At 48.9% G+C, this 19,730-nt stretch overlaps 1 protein-coding gene across 1 annotated transcript in view; it reads right to left on the reverse strand.

Moving 5' to 3' along the window:
* Nucleotides 1-19,730, reverse strand: part of LOC143941159 (vomeronasal type-2 receptor 26-like) — a 142,636-nt gene that overhangs the window by 46,982 nt on the left and 75,924 nt on the right. Inside the window, exon 4 of the mRNA XM_077463185.1 lies at nucleotides 1,108-1,341. Within this exon, the coding sequence (XP_077319311.1) occupies nucleotides 1,108-1,341 (234 nt within the window). The remainder of the gene's footprint in view (nucleotides 1-1,107; nucleotides 1,342-19,730) is intronic.

Consider the following 19,730-nt stretch of genomic DNA (forward strand, 5'->3'; position numbering starts at 1 on the left):
CATAGAAAGCCCCATAGTCCATGAGTATTGTGGTAGAATTTTGGCTGCATGCTATGCACACTGCCACATCTATTGTGCTCATATAATCACCCATTTCCATCTTAATGATATAATACTTTACCTTAGTTATCAACCCACTCATCCAAGTATTCAGACATGACCAGCAGTCCTACATCCTCATCTCCCCCTGGCTGCTTCTCAGCCAGGCCCCTCTGGTTCCCCATTAAAGAGACATCACCAGCATTCTTACGTTCTCAAATCGGTCAGCATGTCTGAGTTGCCTGACCCGTGCATCTGCTTTTATTTACATATCAACAGGAAGCCACACCCTGGAGGGTTTGCCTCCAACAGCTAAACCCCTCCTACACAGTTTGTGACCTCACAGGAAAATGAACACAGGATGTGAATGACCATATAAGGACATGACACAGAATAAATGAATTTATACATTAACCAATGAATGATGACTACAAATCCACTGATAAGAATCCTTAATGTACATTGTTGCAGAGAACAATGTATACCACTTCCTTGTGGATGGAAGGTTATCTGCAGAGAATGTGAATCCCGACATGTGCTGATCAGACACAGCAGAATCAATCGTACATCAGCCCACAACCAATCCCTGCAGAGCAAACGTATCCCCTCAGACAATCGTCTGTGCAATGCACAGGGCCCCTTTCACCGGCGGGCATATACTCCCCACTCTGCAAACACCTCTTTCCAAACAACAGGAAGTTTACCACAACCTAACGGATCTCAACCAGCGTCAGTCTGCCCGAGTCAGCTCTTTAGAGCGGGCTAGGGGAGAACGAACACAGGGAGACTTATGACAATACATATTAAAATACATCCAATACATCTTCATAAAATTTTCCACAACAGCATGACTAAGAAATAATCCCTACAAATAATTTCTTGTTTCATTTCTGTGTTATTTATACTTATATGTGAATGTCAGATAATATAATATTTGAATCTATAAAGCTCATGAGTGATGCTCACAAATATCATTGCTTGATTATAATTTTTACATATCTGTTATGAAAACTGTACAATGGGCGGCCAATGTCATGAAAAGTGAGAGCCACATGTTCTCCTCCTCACCGTATTATTGCCTTCATCCCATATTATTTTGTTGGGGTCAATGTGAAGTTGGTCTTCATCTTTAGCCCATGGTGTGTACAAACCAACATCGATAAGGCTTGTTCTAAGTTGGCGGTTAGATTTCATCCAATTTGCTATTTTGTAGTGGAAAGGAAATTCACCATTTTCATCAAAGAAGGTCATTCTGTCTGCCGTCTTATATGGATTTTTTAATCGTTTCACATATTTATGCAGCTGGAGGACAGAAAAATCTCAAACAAGTTAAAGCTGAAGTTTCATTTGTTTATGTCTTGTTTTTCCTTGTTCCTTCATCCCCATTTATCAACACTTCTTTTTTTTTTTTTTTTTTTATAAAATCTTTCTGTTTATATCATATGCTTTATTTTAAATTCAATTGTTTTTATTTATGTTCAGTAAAATACAAAGATATATAAAGTGAATATCAATCTGCACAATCTCGTGAAATAAAGTAGTGTAAAAAAATCAATAACTAATAATAGCTGCTATCACTAACAAGTGTTCTCGCTTCACTTAAAAAGTGCAAATAATCAATAAACAGTGCTGCGCTATAAATCAAAAACAATTAATAATAGAACAAGTGTGACGAAAACATGGAAATCAATAAACATATATTGCTGAAAGTTCATATATAAAGTTCATATATAAATCTGTGACTGATTGAAGTGAATTCTAAAAATCAATATATCAACGTTGCAAAAATCCAAAGTGCTTGTGATTTCCTCCACCAGTCTCACCTCACATCTGAATAAAACCAGCAGTGTTCCCCTCTGGGGATAGTAGAGAAGGTTGGCATGGTGCTGGTAATCACTTTCCTCCTCCAAATTGCTTATTCCCATGGGATAAAAACCCCAATCATCTCACCAGATATGATGGATATGAAAAAGAAGGCTGGTAAAATCTAGTGCTCTCCGCTTTAAAATGTTGAATTATATATAAAAAAAAGGTAAGGTATACAATACAAAGATGACACTGTAAGCAGTGCAAGCTGAAAACACATTTCAGACACAATGGGTCTCAAGATGGCCGCGATGTAACGTCACTACGCAGGCTCCATCCCCTAGAGCAGGGGTGCTCAACCTGTGGCTCTCCAGCTGTTGCAAAACTACAAGTCCCATCATGCCTCTGCCTCTGGGTGTCATGCTTGTGGCTGTCGGAGTCTTGCTATGCCTCATGGGACTTGTAGTTCCGCAACAGCTGGAGAGCCGCAGGTTGAGCACCCCTGCCCTAGAGGCATATTGTCAAAGCATTGCCTTCTTCAGTAGGGGAGAAGCTAGAGACGTACTTCTGCTGTTTATATTCTCCTTGATTTCCCTAACACACAGGGGTGGCTTAATCAGCCCTTCTATTAATCACTGCCAGGGCTGGCCTCAGCCTTTCCTTCTCTGAGCTGGCCACTCAGCTGTCAGTTAATTGCCAGCTCCTATCTCTCCACATTTACTCGGCTGTTGATGATATCCTGCTCGTCAGTCCTGCCTACTTAAGCCGTCCAGTCCAGAGGAGCTCTGCCTTCTCCTTGGTCAACATCACAGAAATGATCTCCTGCGATCCTGTTCAAGACTTGCTTTGCTGACATCCCTTCTGGCTCCAGATCCTGCTTGCTGGTCCACTACATTGATCCCTGACTTCTGGCTTGGCTGACTATCCGTTACGGTTACTTAACTTTTGGCTATGTTATGACTACGTTTGTTCTTTTACTTTTATTATTAAAAAAGTGATTTAACTGTATTCCTGTCTCGGTAAGATGTAATGGTTTCTGACAATCACTCCCACAGAAAGTTGTATGTATAAGGAAGTAGTCACTAATACATTTATACAGGGACACCATATGAGAAAGAAAAAAAATGCAATTTAAAACACATATTCAAGTGTTTATAAAAAACGGAGCATGCCTATCCACTAAATCGCATCATAGCCACCTTTTACATTTATTTGTCTATTGGAGTAAGGGAATACCTATAAAATAAGTAATAGCTTAACCATAAAAATATATGTAAATAAATATAAAAAAAAATAAACTTGAAAATAAACAAAAAATAAATAAATGCAATATTAGAAATAAAAATAAACAAGAAATAAATAAATAAAAATAAATAAATAAACAAAAAAATAATCAAAATATATAATTACATAGTACATAGTTACATAGTAGGAGAGGTTGAAAAAAGATACATGTCCATCAAATCCAACCTATGTGTGTGATTTTATGTCAGTATTACATTGTATAACCCTGTATGTTGTGATCGTTCAGGTGCATATCTAAAACTATTGATGCTCCCCGCTGAAACCACCTCTTGTGGAAGGGAATTCCACATCCTTGCCACTCTTACAGTAAAGAACCCTCTATGAAGTTTAAGATTAAACCTCTTTTCTTATAATTTTAATGAGTGGCCACGTGTCTTATTAAACTCCCTTCCACTGAAAAGTTTTATTTGCATTGAAATCATATTCTCTCTCAAGGGTCTCTTCTCCAGAGAGAATAAGTTCAGTGCTCGTAACCTTTCTTCATAACTAATGTCCTCCATTCCCTTTATTAGTTTTACTTTCAAAAGGTTTTTATTTTCTTGAAATAAAGAAAAACTATTTTACAGAAAGAGAAGAATATCAATGGTAAAGTTAGGATATGCGGACTACAAGTCATGGTAACGCAAAGCATTAACAAGAGGTGGATATATATGTGTAAACCCAAGAACAACAAACATTATTAAATACCAGTCTCTTAAGATCTGTAATAGACTTGTAAATTACCTACCTCCAGCGGAAGCTGTAGCTACAGGTTAGAGGCTCTTAAAGTTAGAGGCGTAGGCCCCCTCCGGAAGCGAGGAAGGATATCCCTATTGGGAACTTACTGTGCCAGATGTTTGGACACCCACCTACCCTGCTCCCCCCTGCTCCCCCCTGGAGAGGGTCTCCTCACAAAACTTTTGATTGCTAGGAAAGAGCCCTAGTAAGACCCCAGTAGATGTTGGTGAGGATCCCTGAGTGGGAAAGAAGATTGCAAGCTAGAGAAGAAGGAGAGATAGAGAAGAGAGAGGGGGCAGGGGGAAGGAGGGAGGTTCATTCACCAAGACATTGGTCTGAGCCCTGGGGTGGTTCAACACCCGGGGTGATGGAAATTCATATGAATAAAGCCCAAGGCTCCCAGATCATTTCAAACTTGTGAGCCGAGTCTGTGAAGTTACTAGCCATTTTTTCTTGTGCCATAATCCATTAAACTTTTTATTTGACCAACTTTATTGAGACTTAAGGTTGCTTCCAGGCCTTATTTTGGATCCTAACAGTATGAAGTGTATCAATTTATGGTTACATTTGGAGATCTTTGGTATATGTGAATTCAGCAGAGTGACCTCTGGAGACCTGGGGATCTCGCAGCTTGAGACCCTTCCATTGAGGTTAAAGATCCTCCTCCAGAAAGAACTGATTCTAGGGCATTCCCATCATAAATGGGCTAACATGCCCAATAATTGGCATCAGTGGTGGCCCGTCCATAGGGGTGCACAGGCGCTGCCCCCCAAGCTTTTGACAAAAAAAAAGATCACTTTAAAAGTGTCCGTGCGTCGGACACACAGCAGTCTATGGGAAGCTTCCCAGCTTTCAATCAGCAGATTGCAAGCTGGGAAGCTGATTTTCCCGTGTTCAGCGCATGTTCACGGTGCAAGCAATGCGCCCACAAACACTCCCACTCTCCAGTGACTGGTCCCTGGCCTCTGTCCTTTTTTTTTATTGGCTGGGACCGGAGGGCGATAGGGTGATGCTTTTTTGGCGCTGCTGCATCACTCCCAGTTTCCCGGCTGGCTCACTGTAACTTGTGGAGTGAGGAGGCTTGACTGCAACAGTTCGGGACCCTGTGATTTGAGGCGGGGAGCGGATCACAGATGCAGCGGATGGGCGCAGAGCTGGCAGTGTACCAGAACACCAGGTGATTGGAGAGGATTGCAACAGCTGACCTTCTCTATTTTCTGTTGACATGTCTCTCTCTGTTGGCATAATGCTTCCCCCCCACGGACTCCTCTGCAAGGCGGCTAACGAGTGACTGTTCCACCCAGTGAGTACTGTGTCCTGCCATGAGCCTGGCCTCCCTCCCCCCAGCTGTGATCACTTTTCTCAGCTACTGCAGAGCTTCATTGTGGGTGGGGCTGCTGAGTGTTGTGATGCGTGGCAGTGACTGGTAGCTGTGGGCTTTCTCCATCCTAAACACCCCCCCCCCCCGCATCTCCACCCTAAACACCCCCTGCATCTCCTCCGTAAAAACACCCCCTCCCTGCCTTTCCACCCCTCTCCCTACCTCTCCACCCTAAACACCCCCCTGCCTCTCCACCCTAAACACCCCTTGCATCTCCTCCGTAAAAACACCCCCTCCCTGCCTTTCCACCCCCCTCCCTGCCTATCCACCCTAAACACCCCCTACCTCTCCACCCTAAACACCCCCCTGCCTCTCCACCCTAAACAACCCCCCTCCCTGCATCTCCATCCTAAGCACCTGATGTGTTTCATGGTAACATCAGCCTCAAGTTCTAAAGTTGTATTCTGTCCTGTGATGCTGGGGCTGTATACTCTGTCCTGTGATGCTGGGGCTGTATACTCTGTCCTGTGATGCTGGGGCTGTATACTCTGTCCTGTGATGCTGAGCTGTATACTCTGTCCTGTGATGCTGAGCTGTATACTCTGTCATGTGATTCTGAGCTAAATACTACTGACACTATGGGTGGAAGTTAGTGGAATAGAGGGAACAGAGTGGGTGGATTATATAAGGGGTGTGGCCTATGAGAAGTGGGAGGGGTAAAAAGGTGGGGCAGGGTCTGGCTCCCCCATCCTCAAACTTCCCCAGCTGCCACTAATTGACATCCCCTAAAGCATAGGGGATCCTCTGAGGGATACATTGTAGCTAGTCTGGTGGGGGTCATGTACCACCTAGTCATGACCTTAATGTTAGCTTCCATTAAGGATGTGTTGATAATGCCCTTGAATGAAGTGGATAGAACAGACTACCAGGTCCCCAGGTTTCATTGGATTTAATTGGATTTGAAGGTCTTTCTCCCAGGCTAACATATACAGGATTTTACCTGACGGCTGGCAAAGTGATGCATACAGGGGAGGGCTGACAGCCTTAGGCCTGGGGGGCAAGTCCAGTCAAGTGGCCCACTTTAACCCCGAATCAGTTCACTATCTATGCCCACCTTGTATTACAAGGTTACCAATGGCTAGTAGCCAGCAGAGCCCTACAGGCCATGATCAGCTCCCAGCAGGACCTACAGGTGCATGCCCATCTCCCAGCCCGTGGGTCCTGCTCACCTCTGGGTCCTGCTGGCCACTGGCCATAGCCAGCTCCCAGTAGGACCAACAGGCAGCGGTGGTGCGTCCATAAAGGCGCAGGAACGCCGCCCCCGTGTCACTCGCTCTCTCACATAGATTCATGCATTGCATAAATCTATCTATGGTCGCCGCTGCCGCCCCCTATTCATGTGCCTGGTCCCTTGTTGGGTGCCATGCATATGAATTACAGCGGCAGAGTTTCTTTGGAAATGCCTGATTAGAGCCATAGGCTCAAATAGGCTTCCTGATTAAGGCCATGGGCTCTAATAGGCTTCCGAAAGGGAAAAACAGTGGGCTGATTACTCATTGGTGTGTTAGAGAACCAAAGACATCGCTTTCCTAACACTGACCTGCCTCACAGCCAATCCGGTTGCTCAGGTCATGTTACCTGTCACCTGATTGGCTGAAACAACAGGTGCCGCTATGACGCCTGACGGGAGAAGAAGTGCAGGAGACGCATGTTGCTGTCACCTGCTGCCCCACAAGACAGGGTAAGTGCAGGGCAGAAGGCGAGCGGGCGTCACACTGGCAGATTTTGGCACACTGGCAGCATTGGGCACACTGGCAGCGTTTGATGGCACAGTGGCTGCATATGATGTATTTTTTTCACATTTTTTCAGTTTGTTTGCCCCCCCCAAAATATTTTAGCACCAGCCGCCACTGCCAACAGGCCATGATTAGTTCCAGCAGGACCCACAGGGAATGGCCAGCTCCCAGCAGGACATCATGTACTGTACCATTCCCGAGTCTTTTCTGCAGGTGATCCCTCTGTGTAGTGCGGGGACAAGGTCATCCAGTGCCCAGGCAAAGATAGCAAACTGCATCCCCCCCCAGGTGGAGGAGGGAATCGGGGTAATAGTGCCATAATGTTTGTGACGTGCTGTGGGGTCACTGGAAGGAAAAAAATGCTGCTGCATTGCTGTCAGTTTGAGAAGGACTGATTGATAACTATGTCAGTGCCATCCGGTGCACTGTGATAAAATGTAGAATAAGGCTGGGTTCACACTGCTGCGGAAGCGAGAACTGGATGTGATTCGCACCGCACTGCAGTGCAAATCACATCCGATCTCTGTGCGATGCAAGTTCAGCCATACAGATAGTATGGCTGAATTTGCATCGCACCCGCCGCAAACTCGCACGGGACCCTTTTTTTGGTCCGCAGCAGAATCGGATCGCATGGGTGTTCACACCATGCGATCCGATTCCTGTCTGAGTTTGCAGATCGCACTACGATATGCGAACTGATCTGGGGGTGTCATTAACATTTCACTGACACTCCCAGCAGTCCGCATAGGGCAGTGTGAACTGCCGGCGGGAGGCATGCGATGCGGGAAAACGCCGCGGATTTGCGGCGTTCCCGCATCGCTCCGGTGTGAACCTGGCCTTACTGTATTTTATTGCAGCTTACTGCCCCTCTGGACTGCACTGCAGTGTAAATGGAGCACATAGAGAACAGTTGTATTCTATGTGCTCTAGCAGTGACTGGTATTTTTCCAGTGTGGAAAAATGGCAGTCACTGCACTAGTGTGAAAAAGCCCTAATTCTGTAGTATAAGAGAGAGTGAAGGGCTGCATGTGTTAGAGGCATGATTCTGACAGAACTACTGTATTAGGTAAAAGTAAGCTGGGATGGAAAGGGTGTCAGCCCAAGTACATCTGTGGAATGCCCAGAGCTGAGAGGCTACAGTGATTTATATGAGGAGAGCAGAATTACAAAACAGAAGAGAGGATAAAATGAATGGGAAAAAGATAAGTGAATTGGTGCAAGGAGAGTCTGACTTACCTACAGCAAGATTGTACCGGCCGGGAGAGATGAGTACACAGAGGGAGGGGGAGGGGGATGAAGCATGAGTGAAATCAGCCTGGGAAAAATGAAGGAAGAAACTTGACCCATGCATTAGGGACATACCTCTCCGTACTTTATTTCCCCTTGTAATTACCCCTTCTTCCCTTCTAATGATTCCTATACCATAATTCTCTTAACTTTTACATTCTACCCCAATAATCAGGCCACACAGGAGTTGGAGTATAACTGGCCATAGCAGCCTTTTATTAACACTCTTCAAACCAATAACTTAAATAGCTTTATTAAATATATATATATATAAATATATATATCAACTGTTTGGTAACGGTAATTTTAAAAGAACTCCCAGTCAGTTGGTCTTTGACGGTACCACGTTCCACCTTTTAAACATAACCTTTTTCCACCATTCCACTGCGGGACCAACTTTTTCATACCAGGCCTCCGGCCGTTTATAAGCCTGGAGACAACCACCTTCCCGCAATGCCACCAAATCCCGTATGCCAGCCTACCCTTCCGCTGGGATACACCAAAAGGGAGGGCCCATATCCCTATGAGCTCCCCCCCACATTTCCATCATCTGTTTCCTTTTGCCCCATCAAAGACCAAAAGACACCGCCGCTACAGCTGCTATGACGACCCTCATCACCGGACCTGCCAAAGAAACAAAAACACATACCAGAACGACCACAAACACAACACACCAGCTTATTTTTTTTTTTTTTTTTTTTTTTTTTATATTATTTGCTTATTTATTTATTTATTCATTTATTCATTTATTCAATTTATTTATTTATTTATTAATTTTTTTTTTTTTTTGGAAAAACAAAGAGAAAATAAAATCACAGGGCGGGTGGGTGGGCAACTCTCCTGTACACTGAACACCACGCTGCCGTCTCAGCTCCTCCCCTTCCTTTTATCACGCTCCGCCCCCCCTTCTTCCTTCTTTCTTTCCGCCCTCCCCTCCTTACTTTTCTCTATTTTATTAACCCCCTACGCTCTTCCCTCAGCATTCGTCATGTCCGGCCCTCCATCCAGCCTCTGGCTTAATTCCGTGCCTTTCTTGACCCATGCATTAGGGACATACCTCTCCGTACTTTATTTCCCCTTGTAATTACCCCTTCTTCCCTTCTAATGATTCCTATACCATAATTCTCTTAACTTTTACATTCTACCCCAATAATCAGGCCACACAGGAGTTGGAGTATAACTGGCCATAGCAGCCTTTTATTAACACTCTTCAAACCAATAACTTAAATAGCTTTATTAAATATATATATATATAAATATATATATCAACTGTTTGGTAACGGTAATTTTAAAAGAACTCCCAGTCAGTTGGTCTTTGACGGTACCACGTTCCACCTTTTAAACATAACCTTTTTCCACCATTCCACTGCGGGACCAACTTTTTCATACCAGGCCTCCGGCCGTTTATAAGCCTGGAGACAACCACCTTCCCGCAATGCCACCAAATCCCGTATGCCAGCCTACCCTTCCGCTGGGATACACCAAAAGGGAGGGCCCATATCCCTATGAGCTCCCCCCCACATTTCCATCATCTGTTTCCTTTTGCCCCATCAAAGACCAAAAGACACCGCCGCTACAGCTGCTATGACGACCCTCATCACCGGACCTGCCAAAGAAACAAAAACACATACCAGAACGACCACAAACACAACACACCAGCTTATTTTTTTTTTTTTTTTTTTTTTTTTATATTATTTGCTTATTTATTTATTTATTCATTTATTCATTTATTCAATTTATTTATTTATTTATTAATTTTTTTTTTTTTTTTTTTTTTTTTTGGAAAAACAAAGAGAAAATAAAATCACAGGGCGGGTGGGTGGGCAACTCTCCTGTACACTGAACACCACGCTGCCGTCTCAGCTCCTCCCCTTCCTTTTATCACGCTCCGCCCCCCCTTCTTCCTTCTTTCTTTCCGCCCTCCCCTCCTTACTTTTCTCTATTTTATTAACCCCCTACGCTCTTCCCTCAGCATTCGTCATGTCCGGCCCTCCATCCAGCCTCTGGCTTAATTCCGTGCCTTTCTTGACCCATGCATTAGGGACATACCTCTCCGTACTTTATTTCCCCTTGTAATTACCCCTTCTTCCCTTCTAATGATTCCTATACCATAATTCTCTTAACTTTTACATTCTACCCCAATAATCAGGCCACACAGGAGTTGGAGTATAACTGGCCATAGCAGCCTTTTATTAACACTCTTCAAACCAATAACTTAAATAGCTTTATTAAATATATATATATATAAATATATATATCAACTGTTTGGTAACGGTAATTTTAAAAGAACTCCCAGTCAGTTGGTCTTTGACGGTACCACGTTCCACCTTTTAAACATAACCTTTTTCCACCATTCCACTGCGGGACCAACTTTTTCATACCAGGCCTCCGGCCGTTTATAAGCCTGGAGACAACCACCTTCCCGCAATGCCACCAAATCCCGTATGCCAGCCTACCCTTCCGCTGGGATACACCAAAAGGGAGGGCCCATATCCCTATGAGCTCCCCCCCACATTTCCATCATCTGTTTCCTTTTGCCCCATCAAAGACCAAAAGACACCGCCACAGCCCGCAAGGATGACCCCCTTATCCTTAAGGGCCCCTCCACACCCGCAGGGCCCGCTCAATCCCATCTTGCAACCCCAACGCCCAACGGTCCATGCCCACTGCCGACAGATGGACCCCATCCCCCCGAAGGTACATACCCACGTTAACCTCCAACTCCACGTGGCGCGCCACCAAACCTCCATTACGTTTGATGAACCTCCCCCAAAACCTAGTTAACTTTAATACGGGCTTTGTTAAGTCTAACCACAGACCATGCCCTCCGCCAGGCCGTGCGTGCTACAAAGTCAGACCAGACTATGACCATACCCGGGAAATCCCTCCGAAGCATGCGAAAATCACACTTCACGTCCGCTATCAACTCCCGAGTGGACCTAATCCCCAGGTCATTCCCCCCAACATGGAGAACCAGCACAACAGGGGGCCTATCCAGTCTGGTGTATCGGTGTATTTCAGGTATGACCCTACCCCACTGCATCCCCGGGATACCCAACCACCTGCTGCAAGCCTCTCTATGCGGGATCCCCAACTAACGTCTTTCCGGCCTGACCTCTGCTCGCCTGGCACCCCAAAAAACATAGGAGTGTCCGAGAATCCAGACGAGGCGTGGTAAACCTCCATCTGAAACGACACAGACAAAATCACACAACCCCCTTACACAAGCCCCCCACTCACCCCCCGACACTGGAAAAACAGCCTACACCAAGTGCAGCCGAACATAGGACCTGAAACGCCTGGACTCCCATCGCCCAATCCGTTTTTTACCGCAGCCTCGTCCAACCCGCATCTGGCAGCCTCAGTGCCCGCCCCGATGCGGAAGGAGTGCGAAGCAAACTGCGCCCCGTCAAACCCCCCCAACGTCAAACATATTCTAACACCGCTATAAATCGGAATCTAGACAGGAAACTCCCATCCCGATGCACTAACAGTGGACCCTCCCCTGGTGGCCGAAGCCTCATGAACTCCGTCACCGCCATCACCGGACATATTTCTGAACCCGGCCATGCATACAACCAAACGTCCACACCCTTCCCCGTCTGGTCCGTTTTAGACCTACGCAGTTTCAAACACACGCAACCCCCCCCCAACAGTCTTCGCTGGACTGACCAGCTCACCCACCCGGAAAACCCCGAAAAAAGGCCTAGGAAAAGCCGTTCAAAATAGCTGAGCTTCATAAACGGACCCACACCAACCCCCAAAATGCCGGCCAACCGCCTTCAAAATAACAAAAGGCACCGGCCTCTTACCGTCCGTCTTCTGATTACCCTTCCTGTACCCCTTCAACGCCTGCCTTACCCAGAAACCCTTTTTTTTTTTTTTTTTTTTTTTTTGTCGCATGCGGTGCTACCCCGCAACTGAAACCAACATGCCAGCGCCGCCAGCTTCCGTTCACTCCCAGAATCTGACCCTCGCCCCTCCATCTGCCTCACCACAACATAAAAACCAACAGACTATTGTCCGCCCCCCTACCCCCCAGCCCGGCGTCCGCCAGCCGTGAAAACTCCAGCCATTCCCTCCAAACTTTACTGTACGCCGACCCAATCGACTCGCTCACCGACCTCCTGATCCAACCCGCGGCGATCCCCAAAGCAATTTTCCAAAGCCATGCCGGGCAGAGGATCCCCTCACTCGCCTCTCCGGAGCCAAGTCCCGAAACCTCCGCCATTAAAATCGAGACAAGGCATCGGCCAGGTTATTCTCCACCCCCGGAACGTGTACGGCATACAGAAATATGTTCATCTGCAGGCACCTCAGCACCCGGTGGCGCAGCAGCCCGATCACCGGAGGGGAAGAACCCGAAATCCGGTTACTCACCTGCACCACTCCCATATTACCGCAAGGCAACCGAATCTTAAGGTCCCGACAGGACTTACCCCCAATTCCAAAGCCACCACCACCGGCAACAACTCCAGCAGAACCAGGTTCCTAGTCAACCCCTCCTCTACCCGAGTACGCGGCCAGGCCTCCGCACTCCACAGACCTTGAAAATACGCCCCGTACCCCGTCGACCCCGCCGCATCCGTCACCAGCTCCAAGTCGAAGATACTCACCGGCCCATCCATCCACACAGAACGTCCGTTGTAATCCTCTACAACGTGTGCCAGACCCGCAAAAACTCCCTATGTTCCCTGGGCAATCCCACGAAATGATTCGGAACAGAGACTCCTGCCGCGGCCGCCGACAGGCGTCGGCAAAACACCCTGCCCATGGGGAGGATGCGGCAAGCGAAGTTGAGCTTCTCAACTCCGACTGCAGCCTCCGGAGTTGCACCGTCCGCAGCCCCACCAACTCTTTTATCTCCGTCCAGAGTCCCACCCCCATGCCATGGCAACCGTGTCCAGCTCAATGCCTAAAAACTCAGCACCTCCACCGGACCGTCCGGTTTGTCCAGCGCTAGAGGGACCCCGAACTCCTCAGCAATGTGCCGCACCGTGGCCAAAAGTATCGCACACACATTGGAAGCTGGGAGGCCCACTACGAGGAAGCACTCCAGATAGTGGATGACCGAACCCCCCCCGGACAAATCACGCACTACCACCCCCAAGAAAGAGCCAAAAGCTCAAAACAGTGCGCAGGAGACGGAGCAGCCCATGGGCAAGCATCCATCCACCTAAAACCGATCCTGCCAACAGCACCCCAAACGACGAAAACTTTCCGGGTGTACCGGCAGCAACCGAAACGCAGACTCAATGTCCGATTTTGCCACGAGAGCTCCCCGCCTAAAATGCCGCACCCAACCCCACCGCCGCCTCAAAAGAAGCGTAAGACACCGTGCAGGCTTCTGAGGCAATTGCGTCATTCACCGAACCCCCCTTCGGAAAAGGAAGGTGGTGAATAAGCCGAAAACTCGTTAGGTTCTTTCATAGGCACCACCCCCAAAGGGGACACCGCCAGATCCGGCCACGGCCGCTCCGAGAAGGGGCCACTCCTCCTCCCCAACGCCACTGCCTTGGTCAATTTTGCCGAAACCACCCCCGGGTGCAACCGCGCGGAACCCAAGGTCCGAGCCATCGGCAGAGCCCCAGCCATGGAACACGGAATCTTAAAACCCACCGCAAAAACCTTCCCCCAACCCCCCGCCGCCTCCCTATCCGGGTACCCATTGGGGAAAGGACGCATCCTGTTCACCTTCACCGGCGTTGTCCCTCCTCACAGCAGCGACTGCGCCGCGCTTACCCCGCTTGAAGCAACGGGACAGTGCGTGGCTCCCCCCACCTCCGGAACCTTCGCGCCGGAAACGCCAGGACCATCCAAACTTTCAAGACCCCTCGTTAAACTGCCAGCACCCAAAACTTCCTGCCAGCCTGAAGTCCCGAGGCGGGGGTTCCCCCGTCCCCCCCCCCCCTGAAAACTGCGACGGCGCCCTCGCCGACGACATCAAGCGCATCCAAAGGCTGATAGCCTTGTGATCCCACCGGATATCCGGCCGAACCGCCCTCCTCAGCCGAAATTTCCCGTCGCATCTTCGCCACGCCGAGCCCCCATAAACCCTATGTGCCCCAAAAGGCGTCCATATAGCAAAAGAGAGACGAGCGACGCTCCGGAGATTGCTCCCCGATCACGCTGGCCATGATGGCGAACGCCTGCAGCCAGTTCGTGAAAGTCCGCGGTATAAGCCTATACCGCCTCTTCTCCTCGTCGTCCTTCTCTAATTCATCCGGCTCGACCCCATCCAGATTAAACGTCCTAGGGGCAGCAAGGAAAATATCCCCCATACTCACCCTTGGCGATCTTGTCCCGCACTTCCTGATTCAGATGTGCGCCCAACCACCCCTCATGGCATACCTACCTCTCGCACTTCGCGGCGTCTGCCATCCTAACCACCTCCACCCTGGGCACCGCTACCTCCAACCTGGATTCCCCCCAAGAAGGATTGGAAATGACCGTGCGACCCGCCGGCGGCGGGCTGACCGCCCGCCCCCCACGGACTCACAACGTCAGGCCCAAACCACCCCCCAGTAGCCCGCACAACCCCCCCCAACAATCACACACCAAGCATCATCAAAAGCACTATGCGGGAGATGTAAAGTCTTACCTGGCTGCCTGGGTCCGTTCCCGTCAGCCGCCGCTCAGGATGCTCCAGCCGCCGAGACGCCGTCCCGAATCTCCTCCTCCGAATCCGATATCGCACCAACCGAATGCTCTCCTGCCGTAGGTAGCAGAGGCGTGTTCGGCCTGCCGGGCGACTCCAGCCCCGCGGCCGTGTTCGACAACTGCTTGTAGAACCCGCACAACGTCGTCCCGTCCCTTGGCTCCACTCCGTGCGACCGCCGCCAGCCGACTCCTCACCGGTCCCCCAGCTCTCTCCCACCCGTCAGCCATCCGATCGTCCGGACCTGCCCGCAGCGTCTGGTTGCTGGCGCACAGTCGTGACACTTCGTCTCCCCCGCCGGGTCCCCCCCTGCGGCCAAGACGCCGCGCTTCCACGGGTGACCGCCGTTCCCTCCTGCACTGCCCCCGCCAGCGGGGAGCTGGCTCCGTCCGCATCTCCAGCCTCGCTCCCCGAGCCCCGCCCATGAAGATGATTCCGCCCGGACCCCCCAGGCACTGTGGCGCCCGAACGCTTTGCAGGGGGGGGGGGGCGGCGGGTTCCGTCCCCGAGCTCCTAGGGTGACGCTGGGCTCAGGTGCAGGGGCCTGGCGAAAAACGTTCCGGCGGCCTGGCCCGCCGAGCGCGTGGAGTGGGTACCCCTTTGTAGCCGGCCCCCCCTCCCGCCGCGGCGGTAATGGCCGCCACTTGGCTCTGCAGCCAGTCCGCCCCACGTGACGCCGCCGCGGCCCGCAGCCGCGAAAACAGCGCGTCCCGATCCGAAATGCCATGCCCCGCCGTGCAGTGCCGTAAAACCCCCCCCGCCACTAAGGACACCCCCAACCGAGGCCAGACCGTCCCACTGAGTAAGTCCGCTGCGTGACCCCCGCCGCCCACAGCGCGCCTACCGCAAAAACGCAGCACCATCACGAAGCAGCTCCTACCTCTGTCAACTCTCCTGTACACTGAACACCACGCTGCCGTCTCAGCTCCTCCCCTTCCTTTTATCACGCTCCGCCCCCCCTTCTTTCTTCTTTCTTTCCGCCCTCCCCTCCTTACTTTTCTCTATTTTATTAACCCCCTACGCTCTTCCCTCAGCATTCGTCATGTCCGGCCCTCCATCCAGCCTCTGGCTTAATTCCGTGCCTTTCTGAACAGAAACAAACCAAACGTGATGTGTCCTGGAAGGAGAGAGAGGTTATAGGAGTGAAGAGTGATACATTGCAGCCAGTAGGAGAGTTATCACAAAGCAGGTGCAGCTGCTAGGAACAGAGCAGCAGGAGAATGATAGCTTGAAGTTGCTGGCCGGCCCCCCTGTGAAGTGATGGGTCTCCCTGCCGGGAGTTGGAGTTACCTGCTGCGCTGCTCAGTTCCCTCCAGTCTCTACCCACCAGACTACAACTCCCAGAATGCAGCGCAGCAGCAACACAGCCAATCGGCGGCCAACTTACTCAAAAAAAAAAAAAAAAAAAGGGTCAGCAAACAGCGGCTGTTTTGATTAAAAGTAAGACGGCCTGGGGGGAAATTTCCACCCTGCCCCCCGGGCCAGCCCGCCCCTGGATGCATAGATGACTGAAATGCCACCCTTCTGCTCCATGGCTTGACCACACCAAAGCTCATAGGCTGTGATATTGGGGGTTTCAGGTTTATCTTTCCAGATGCTGTGGAGAAAGTGTGAGATTTGGTTGTATTGAAAATGTTCTGATTGTGGGACATCTAGTTTGCTGACACAATGGGCTAGGGAGACGGGGCCCCTTACATATAATAATCTCCTATACAGTACAGCCCCTTGTCCAGCCAGCACTGGAAGACTTGTATGTCCTGCCCTGGAGGAAAGTCTGGATTTCAAAACAGATGTGCCAGGGGATTCATCTCCGAGATAAGGTGTAGTTCATGTCTTATTTTGTCCCACAGAGCAAAGGAGTGAGAGAGTGTGGGGGCCAGGATTGGCAGGTGGTTTCTAGGTGGGTTCCAGAGGAGAAAGTCTATTGTGTATTGAGGCACAACCTGGCGTTCTATCTGAACCCAATATGCTTTTTCCCTATTAGTGTAGATTATAGAGAGTTGGGCTATTTTGGAACCTTGGTTGTATTTGTATAAGTGCGGAAGACCCAACCCGCCTTGTTTACGGGAGATGTATAGGGTCTATTGTTGTATCCTATATCTGGAGCTTCCCCAGATAAACGTAAGTATTTTGCCCTGAAAGGACAGGAGGTAGTCCCTCCTTAGAGGGATGGGTAGGGAGTGGAAAAGGTAAAGTATTCTAGGAAGCAGTGTCATTTTGACGGCATTTATTCTCCCTATCCATGAGAGCTTTTGCTTGGACTAAGACTTTAAGTCTTGTTCCAGTTTGTGGTGCATGGGAAGGTAATTTCTGGCATATAGCGTGTCAAATTTAGAGGTGAGGGAACAGGGCTGGTTCAAGGATTTTTGACACCCTAGGCAAAACCTCCCCCCCTCCCCCCCAGGCCCATCAAATGCAGCCTACCAGCACCTATCATACATCAAATGCAGCCTACCAGTGCCCATCAAATGTAGCCTCACCAGCACTGATCAAATGCAACCTCCCCAGCACCGATCAAATGCAGCCTACCAGCACCGACTAAATTCAGCCTCACCAGCACCAATCAAATGCAACCTCCCCAGCACCGATCAAATGCAGCCTACCAGCACCGACTAAATTCAGCCTCACCAGCACCAATCAAATGCAGCCTACCAGCACCAATCAAATGCTGCTTTACCAGGGAGGGGGGATCCCTCTGTACACATAAATAAGTGATTGGCAGATCAGTATACACTATATCTGTACAGTATATATATTTTACAAACATTATTATGAAATTTTAGTAACAGTGAAAACTTGTACTTACCAGGTGACGGTCTGACTGGGGCTCACCTCTGCAGCTGCATGCTAGTCTCTCTGCATCCGACGATGTGACCCTGCTGCTGCTAGTGCGAGGAACAAACAATTTTAAATGCTGCCCACCTTGAATCCAGGCAGGCTCCACCTGTCACTGACACCAAGCCCAGAGCGCTGCCAGTGTCCCCACTGATGCCTGACAGCTGGCTGGCTGTATCATGACATCAGAGACTGGTGTTGACAGACAACATGACGGTGACCATGCACGGTGGGAAACACAGACAGACAGGTCACTGGCAGTCTGGCACTGATGATCAGAGGCACGGCGCAGTGCAGGGGATGTCTCCTTATCTTCCTCCATTTGATTCATTTGGGGCACTGTCACAGACAACACAGTCCTCTGTACGGAGGGCCTCAGGAGCGGCTGCCTGTTGTGTTGAGACTGACATAGTTGCTGGCTGCAGAGAGAGGGAAATTTGAAGTTCTGTTTCAGCAGTGAGGCCATCTCGGGGGCAATAGAGATGTTTAGGGCTTGAGATTTGTTATAGTTGACATGGAGGCCAGAGATGTTCGCAAAGGAGGTGAGAGTACTACAAAGGTTGGGGAGAGAGGTTAAAGGTGAGGTAATGAATACAATTAGGCCGTCTGCAAAGAGACTGCATTTGTGGACCTGGGAACAGCAAGGAACCCATTTGATGTCAGTATTTTCTTGTATTGCTATTGCTAGAGCCTCTATGGCCATGGCGAAAATCAGTGGTGACAAAGGGTAGCCCTGTATTGTACCTCTAGCAATGTGGATGGGAGGGAGTAGCAGCCTTGTAGGCATATCAGAGCTTTTAGAGAAGAGTAGAGGGCTTTCGTAATGCCTAGGAATTGATGCCCAAAACCCCAATGCTCCAACAGCGTTAAGAGATATGGTCAGGACACTGATTTAAACGCTTTCTGTATATCAAGTGAAAGCAGAATTCCCTGTTGTTTAGTGCCCCCAGGCCAATTGGATTGTGGGATAAATATTATATCTATGGCCCTTCTGGTTTGGTCAGGGCTTTCTCTCCCTGGGATGAAACCCACTTGATCCTTGTGACTATAGAAAATTATGTAAGAGGCTAGTCGGTTAGCTAGGATTTTGGTGAGGATTTTCAGGTCATTGTTTATAAGTGATATTGGTCTGTAATTTCCTACCTCCTCATGGTTCTTTGGGGTTTTGAGATAACAGTAATGAAAGCTGTATTCAGATCAGAGCTAAGGAGCTTGCCGGGACACTTTGGCATTGAAGAATTTAGCCATATAAGGGGCTAGAGCACCAGTGAAAACTTTGTAATATGGGACTGATAGCCCATCAGGGCAGGGAGCGGAGCCCCTTTTTAGGTTTCTATGACCTCCCAAATTTCCTCCTCTGTGATGTTTTTTCCATAATGGTTTTATGCTTATCAGAGAGTGTGGGAATGGAGAGGGTTTCAGTTTCAGTCTACCTATATACGTCCTTCTTTCTTTTTTGATCGGAATGGCAATTTGGATGATCTTTCCCCGCATGATGACTTTATGAGCAACCCATAACATCTCTGCTGTGGTATCACTAACATCATTCAGAGTAAAATATTCTAGTAGGGCTTTGTTGATTTTAGTGACCCTAATGGGGTCTGATAAAATGGATTCATTTAGCCTCCACTGAGTATGTTTGTAGTGGTGAGAAGTTTTAAAGAGTGAAACGGTCACTATGGAGTGGTCTGAAAGTGTGGTGTCTATCATTTTGGCGCTGGAAACATTGGGCAGGTGGTGTGTGGACATTAGAATGTGGTCTATCCTAGCATAAGAGTGGTGGGGGCTGGAGAAATGAGTTTAGTCCCTCTTCATTTGGGTTCATCTCCTGCCAAACATCTGCCAGGCCTTGAGAATGGACTAGTTTATCAATTTTGAGACTAGCCCTGGTTGAACGGGTTAAGAGAGTTTTGGATGGATTGGATTTATCCAGCCCTTGATCGAACGCCACATTGGAGTCCCCTCC

The sequence above is a fragment of the Lithobates pipiens genome, unplaced genomic scaffold (assembly GCF_037356315.1).
Source record: "Lithobates pipiens isolate NorthernLeopardFrog02 unplaced genomic scaffold, aLitPip1_a1.2 Scaffold_3, whole genome shotgun sequence".
Taxonomy (NCBI): Eukaryota; Metazoa; Chordata; class Amphibia; order Anura; family Ranidae; genus Lithobates; species Lithobates pipiens.